Genomic DNA, 8,041 nt, shown 5'->3' on the forward strand with positions numbered 1-8,041 from the left:
TGATGCTACAATAAAAAGTAAAAAAGTGCAAAATTATAAACAATGTTTCTGTACAGATGCTCAGGTTAGCATAGCAGTCGCTTTAAGAGGCAGACTGTACAACAATGAAGTCTAGCACAGCAAGGCTTGGTAGCTGTTTACGTGTTAAAGCAGGATGCGTTCATCAGATGATCGGATCTAAACTGTACTTGATTCGCTCTTTAACAATTACAACATAAACTATTGTATTTACACATGATTGCGGATACAGAAAAGTTGTACACTTCGGTGTAATCCACTTTGGGATATGTTTGACATCATCAGAGCAGACTTAAAGGGAGAGTTCACCTAAAAATGGCAATTCTGTCATCATTTACTCACCCTCACGTCGTTTCAAACCTGTATGACTTTATTTCTCCTGTGGAACAGACCTGAATTTCACTTGAAGTCATACAGGTTTGGAATGACACGAGGTTGAATAAATAATGATAAAATACAAATTTTTACATAAACAGTCCCTTCAAGTTCACCAGTCTGAAAAGTAATACAGTGATTCTGAATGCCATTTTTGCAAAATTGAAAAATACCAACAATACAAAAATAATCATAATAATTTCCTGAAATGCCTCAGGAGACTTAAATGACTCTTTCACACATTTCCATGGTGTTTGACAGAAACATAAGATCAGAGAAGCACCTCAGCTTCTGTTCACAAATCCACTGTACGTTTATGAAAGAAAATTCTAACCCACAGGCCAAATATTACAGAACTTGGGGTTGAAGTGGGTTGAAACATGTTGTACATATTTTGTTGCAACCATACAAATGTGACCAAATTGAACTTTATTGTAGTAAGTATGAAGGTATGAATTAACAATGAACAACATTTTTACAGCATTTATTAATCCATGTTAATGATCATTTATAACTATACTTTTGTGTATTGTTAATTCATATTTGTTCATGATACATTAATACTAATTTATGCAACTTGAAATATATATAAAAAAAGTAATACATTTTAAAATGTAATTTATTCCTGTGATGTGCTTTAGAAACATTTCTTGTTATTTTCACTAATTGTGCTACTTATTATTTTTTGTAGAAACCATGTCTTTACTGTCAGTTTCGATCAATTAAGCGCATCTTTGGTTAAAAAAAAAAACCGCACTGACCCCAAACTTTTGAACAGTAGTATATGTAGACATGATCGTTAACCTAGATTAATAAATGCTGTAAATGTACTGTTCATTGTTAGTTCATGATACCAATGTATTGAATGAATTGAACATTATTGTAAAGCGTACATATTTTGTAAGAAAATCACAAGCTGACATTTGTATAGTATCAGAGCAAGACATTTTGAGACTAATGAGACCTCTGTGTATTTGGTCCACAGTATGAAATGTAAAGTACTGTACCTGTACCAGTTGTTTAGTTAAACTTGACTTGCTGGTTGAGAAACAGCATCGGGTACACATTACTATGTTTGTAATGCACCATTTTTACTGTAGCAGTAATTGCCTTGTAGTGTGTCCTGTTTAGTTCTGACTTAGATTGCCAAGGAGGCTTTCCAAAGACGATGTGAATGGTCCATTGATGAGTAGAGTTGCATTGGTGCCTGTTATTTGCTGGTTGTGAAGTGTAACTGTTCATAGTTGTACCCTGCCAAAACTGTGTGCATACTGTATCTGTTCAGTTAAAAGCACAGCACTGAATTCTGTTTGTTACTGATCTCCCAGATTAGCAGCCTTTGAAGAAGCTCTCTGGAGAAAAATAACAAAAACAAAAAAGCTAAATTGTTCCTTGTTAGAATGGTAGTAAATGTCACAGAAGTTGCAGTGACTCCGCTTCACCAGCAGGTGGCTGAAGTTCACAGGGATTTAGACCGAGTCCATGGCTCTGTAAAAATGGGAGCGAGTTTGTCTGTGGCCTAATACATTTGTTACTCCGTCCATTTGAAGAAGCATGATGTACACTTATAACTCATCTGCATAACTCTCGCTTGAGAACAAATAACTCAAATCCCAGAAAGCTGCAGAGATGACTTGCCATTTGATTAGAGCAGTGTTCAGGTATCAAGTAATCAATAAAACACTTGTACACTTAAAATCAGAACAAGGAAATGTTCTGGTCAGTGAAATGTCCCAATATACAGGCAGACAAAACGCACAAGTTAAAAAAATGGTCTGGTACTTGTCCTTAAATGGCCAGAGAAGAGGGGACAAAAATGTCCTGTACAACAACAAATGAGAGTTACAGTAAATACTGTGAGTGAATCCATCTGTGAGTGTTTGTAGGGTGCAGAGAGAGGTCAGAACTTATTCTGTTTTAGCTTGTCGATGTGGTAGCAGAGCTTGAGAGCCGGGCCCAGTTTGAGTCCCAGGTACTTCATGATCATGTCACTCTTCAGGAGAAGAAGAGCATCCCCATCTATCTCCTGAAGAAGTAATCACAATGTCCACAACAGAATGCTTACTGTACACATGAAATGTGTTTTTGTTGTTTGTTTCAGAACAGCTAGTGAAGATATCATTAAAAATCTGGCCCAAAAAGTACAGTTATTTGAACAAATACTGCATTAATAGAGTTATGTGAGTGGTGCAGAGCTTAAAAACAAACACTGAAGAACTTTGCAGTGAAGCAGTAATATTAACTAGTTAAATATTAACAAATATTAACTAGATGAGTAAAGTTTGAGGACAAATTCTAATGCTGACTTGACAAATTAAAAAAAAATTTTAAAAACTTTTAAAAGCTATAAAGTTTGAAAGTTATATTCACAAAGTCAGAAAGTTAATAAAACTTTAGCATGTTTTAGCACAATGTTAGCATCTTTTTAGCATTTTGTAACACTGCTAGCATGTTTTGCACATGTATTGCGTTTTAACAAGCTGCTAGCACATTTTAGCACGATGATTGCATGTTGCATCTGATCTGAGTTTGGTGGTCATGGCTTGCAAGCTCTAGAACAAGTTACTTTGTCAAGCCAACATAATTATTATATAAGGATTTCACTCCACTTTACTCACATAATCTGACCTGAACTGCACATTCCACCTGGATAATAATAATCATCTCTTCCTCTATTTCTTCACTTGTAGCAAACATGGAGCGAATTACGTTAATGTGAAGCTAAAGTGAACCTGCAGTGCTTACTCAGACCACCTACTGAGATGGACGCATTCCCAGATTGAATTAAATCACAGCCCTCTGCACTTTAATAATGCACAAGGCCTTATTACAATTCCAATTTCAATTCGGCTAAGTGTGCAGCCCTGGTTGAAATTTCATTAGATAGTGTTAAATTATACTTTGCTTGTGTTCTGCTCTAAATAAGCTATTTGCAAGATTTTAAGTATTTTTTCATGTAATATTCAGCTCAGGTAGTTATTTCAACAATTATGTAAACTTGAATTGCTTCTGAAAGCTTGAGTTGTGAAACAGAGTTGATCATATCCAGGGTTTTCTAACTTAAAACTGAACTAATGTTACCCACACAGGGATTTCTTATCTGACTACATGTTCAAAACATGGTGTTTGTTTGCCATAAGTAAATAAATGTGTCAATCAAACTCACATGTTTTCTGAAGAGATCCACGTGAGGGCCCAGCGCTTGAGGGTCTGCATCTTTGATAAACCACACCACCTCATCCACACTCCACCTGGAGGGATCCTTACTGGGTGGGGGCTTTGCCTCCCCTCCTTCTGGGGATGGACTGTAGGCTAGATAGAGAGAAATCAGGTTAACAGATGGCAAGGATTTTATTCTTGGTTGCACACAAAAAGCCATCAAATTTTGGACAAATTAATTCAAACTGAGGGTAAAAATACTGAAAAGACAGTTGACAATCAGTATATACCTGACTGGTTTGCAAACTTTTTGATCACTTTCCATTTGATTGAAAGTTTGATGAGGCCCCCTATTGGACCCCGGCTCCTTGGTTGTGAACCCCTTGTACTGTATATACCATTTAGTTTTCAGTGTTTTGATTCTCTCTTGGTGTCTTCTCACATACAGTGAGTATCTTCTAGTCTAAAAACATGGTTAAAGTAGTGCAGAAAGACTCCTGCTGCTTCTGTGAATAAGTGGACATTTCCTTTTTCTTACCACTTCTGTTTCCTTCCTGGAATGTGCTGGGACTGGCTGCCTGCCTGCACACACCTCCAGAGTAGGTGGTACCAGAACGAAAACCGTACACAGGTTTATTCGCCGTGTACGGTGAGGGCATCGCACCATAGGCCGAGTCGCTGGGGTCAACAGAATAGCGCTTAGGGTCCATTAAATCACCATGGTAATCGTCCACCCTTGAATCTGCTGCACAAAAAGAAATGCAATTTAGGGAAAATAATGCATGTAAAGGCTTCATGTGGCTCAGGCTAATTATTGTTTTCTTGAGGGCAGATTGGTCTGCATGGATTAGTCCAAGCCAAATTATATACATACATACACAGTGAATGCTAAGAAAACACATCTTTCTATGTCTGTCTTCAATCAAAAGCAAACATACAGAATGACTAGTGCAGTCTGATTCATAAAAAAGTAAAGCTTTTATTGAATCAGATAAATGCACAGTTATGAGTTTAAATCAGCCTGACAAATTCTTCACCAAATAAACTCACTGAATTTTTTTTTTTTAATTAAAGAAAGAATTACAATAAATATATATATATATATATATATATATATATATATCCCGATAAATATATACACAGAATTCACATATACACAGAATAAATAACACGCAAACATAATCTGTTATGTCTTAAGTGAACGTTTGGGGAACGGTTGGGGAAAAACATCTGATGTGTAACATTATATTACATCCGTGCATTACAGTAGGTCTTAATATAGGCCGCCTCATAATGGTAATCTAACAATAAAAGAAAAGAGGGAATTACTCACTGCTCTTTATTGAACTGCTTTTGTAATTTTAATAATCAATTTATTTGTAATGAACAGACTAAAGGAATCCGTGTATCATTCGATCATTCGTTTTTTGATTTAATATTGAAAGTAGAAAAATGAGAAAACGGCTCCTTTTTCGTTTTTTTGTTTTTTCCAAAAAACGAAAAACGAGAATTCAGCTGAAATTTTCATTTTTTCGTTCATGGGTGGAAAATTGAATAAACAGCTTGAATATTCAATTTCTACACGTGGGCGGGAATTAAACGCCCCTTTCTGGTGATTGGTCAGCCGAAGATCAAACTGTGCCTTCATCAGTTCTTCCGCAGTATCACGCAACAGAATAATAGTCCTCTCCTGCTGCAGTTGTATGGATTCTTAACGCATTTATTGCAACTACATTTAATCTTTTTTCATCAAACAAACAGGCTAATGAATAGCTGGACACAACTCATACCGGGGCAGAGTCTAGCCAGGGCTTTCTTCTGTGTAGATATAAATTCTATTCTTTGCATCAGCTGGGCATGGCAGGGTATGATATGACAGTTGTCATAGCCTACCCTGCTCACCCAGTAAGTCTTTTTTTTGTTTGTTTAATTAAGAAATTAATTTGTTTCAAAATAAATATTTGAAACACTAAGACAAAAAGGAAAGAATAATAAATTGGCTTGGGTATATATAGGTCTATAATGTTCACGAAAGAACTGTCATTCTGACCTGCTTTCAATATTAAATCAAAAAACGAATGATCGAATGATACACGGATTCAAAGGGATTTTCTCATTTGATTATTTGTTTTTCTTAATTGAACGCTTTTGTTTAGATGCAGTTAATGCATTATTTGTTTGTTTCTTTTTTTTGTTGCATTTGTTCTTATTTATAATAACAAAGATAAAAATAGCTATATTGTGATTATTAATATAGTAATTATTATTAAGAAAAGAAGTGGAGGAAAAGATGCACCGTTCCAGGTGATTTTGCTTTGGAACCTTCAGAAAACTTTAACTCGATTTTCTCAAAATTGACTTTGCTGACTCTATGGACTTGAAACGAGTGTAGCTCAGTAATTTATCGTCCGATTCCAACAAATCATACATCATTCTGAAGGTCTTTTAATGGAGAATGTGAATAAATAACTCATTTTTGAAAAATGAGTTGTGATATATACAGTGGGGAAAAAAAGTATTTAGTCAGCCACCAATTGTGCAAGTTCTCCCACTTAAAAAGATGAGAGAGGCCTGTAAATGGGGTATACCTAAATTTTCATCATAGGTATACCTCAACTATGAGAGACAAAATGAGGAAAAAAAATCCAGAAAATCACATTGTAGGATTTTTAAAGAATTTATTTGCAAATTATGGTGGAAAATAAGTATTTGGTCAATAACAAAATTTCATCTCAATACTTTGTTATATACCCTTTGTTGGCAATGACAGAGGTCAAACGTTTTCTGTAAGTCTTCACAAGGTTTTCACACAGTTGCTGGTATTTTGGCCCATTCCTCCATGCAGATCTCCTCTAGAGCAGTAATGTTTTGGGGCTGTCGCTGGGCAACACGGATTTTCAACTCCCTCCAAAGATTTTCTATGGGGTTGAGATCTGGAGACTGGCTAGGCCACTCCAGGACCTTGAAATGCTTCTTACGAAGCCACTCCTTCGTTGCCCGGGCGGTGTGTTTGGGATCATTGTCATGCTGAAAGACCCAGCCACGTTTCATCTTCAATGCCCTTGCTGATGGAAGGAGGTTTTCACTCAAAATCTCACGATACATGGCCCCATTCATTCTTCAGTCGTCCTGGTCCCTTTGCAGAAAAACAGCCCCAAAGCATGATATTTCCACCCCCATGCTTCACAGTAGGTATGGTGTTCCTTGGATGCAACTCAGCATTCTTTCTCCTCCAAACACGACAAGTTGAGTTTTTACCAAAAAGTTCTATTTTGGTTTCATCTGACCATATGACATTCTCCCAATCCTCTTCTGGATCATCCAAATGCTCTCTAGCAAACTTCAGACAGGCCTGGACATGTACTGGCTTAAGCAGGGGGACACATCTGGCACTGCAGGATTTGAGTCCCTGGCAGCGCAGTGTGTTACTGATGGTAGCCTTTGTTACTTTGGTCCCAGCTCTCTGCAGGTCATTCACTAGGTCCCCCCGTGTGGTTCTGGGATTTTTGCTCACAGTTCTTGTGATCATTTTGACCCCACAGGGTGAGATCTTGCGTGGAGCCCCAGATCGAGGGAGATTATCAGTGATCTTGTATGTCTTCCATTTTCTAATAAGTGCTCCCACAGTTGATTTCTTCACACCAAGCTGCTAACCTATTGCAGATTCAGTCTTCCCAGCCTGGTGCAGGCCTACAATTTTGTTTCTGGTGTCCTTTGACAGCTCTTTAGTCTTGGCCATAGTGGAGTTTGGAGTGTGACTGTTTGAGGTTGTGGACAGATGTCTTTTATACTGATAACGAGTTCAAACAGATGCCATTAATACAGGTAACCAGTGGAGGACAGAGGAGCCTCTTAAAGAAGAAGTTACAGGTCTGTGAGAGCCAGAAATCTTGCTTGTTTGTAGGTGACCAAATACTTATTTTACAGAGGAATTTACCAATTAATTCTTTAAAAATCCTACAATGTGATTTTCTGGATTTTTTTTCTCATTTTGTCTCTCATAGTTGAGGTATACCTATGATGAAAATTACAGGCCTCTCTCATCTTTTTAAGTGGGAGAACTTGCACAATTGGTGGCTGACTAAATACTTTTTTGCCCCACTGTATATACACACACACACACACACACACACACACACTCACACATATATATCTGTATATATATATATACATATAGTATTTTTTTATGTAGTCGTAGCATGTCTTATGTAGTTTATGTATGATAAATTATGGGATAGACAGCAGTTTCTGCTGCAGGAAACACATATAATACTGAGTAATATAGGCACCTTCTAAAGTAGGTTTTCCTCTCTTAACCATGTTAACCATTGACATAGGATTGAGTCGTGACAGAACCTTTGCCTGTGTAGCTGTGCAGCGAGATATTGTGTTATACTGAAGTTAATACTCTAATCTTGAGAGAGAGAGAGAGAGGGCGAGAGAGAGAGAGAGAGAGAGAGAGAGAGAGAGAGAGAGAGAGAGAGAGAGA

The 8,041-nt window shown here is 37.1% G+C and overlaps 1 protein-coding gene across 3 annotated transcripts in view; it reads right to left on the reverse strand.

The window, feature by feature from the left end:
- Window positions 1-1,195: 1,195 nt before the first annotated feature.
- Window positions 1,196-8,041, reverse strand: part of LOC107601350 (sex comb on midleg-like protein 4) — a 16,634-nt gene continuing 9,788 nt past the window's right edge. For 2 of the 3 annotated variants that reach the window (XM_016293514.1, XM_016293521.1), the window contains 3 exons: window positions 4,091-4,297; window positions 3,560-3,705; window positions 1,196-2,419 (listed from right to left, as the gene is read on the reverse strand). In XM_016293514.1, the coding sequence (XP_016149000.1) occupies window positions 2,294-2,419; window positions 3,560-3,705; window positions 4,091-4,297 (479 nt within the window). In that variant the 3' untranslated portion in view covers window positions 1,196-2,293. The remainder of the gene's footprint in view (window positions 2,420-3,559; window positions 3,706-4,090; window positions 4,298-8,041) is intronic. The other variant, XM_016293528.1, reaches the window with a different exon arrangement.

This window comes from Sinocyclocheilus grahami, unplaced genomic scaffold (assembly GCF_001515645.1).
Source record: "Sinocyclocheilus grahami isolate Dianchi unplaced genomic scaffold, SAMN03320097.WGS_v1.1 scaffold15.1, whole genome shotgun sequence".
NCBI lineage: Eukaryota > Metazoa > Chordata > Actinopteri > Cypriniformes > Cyprinidae > Sinocyclocheilus > Sinocyclocheilus grahami.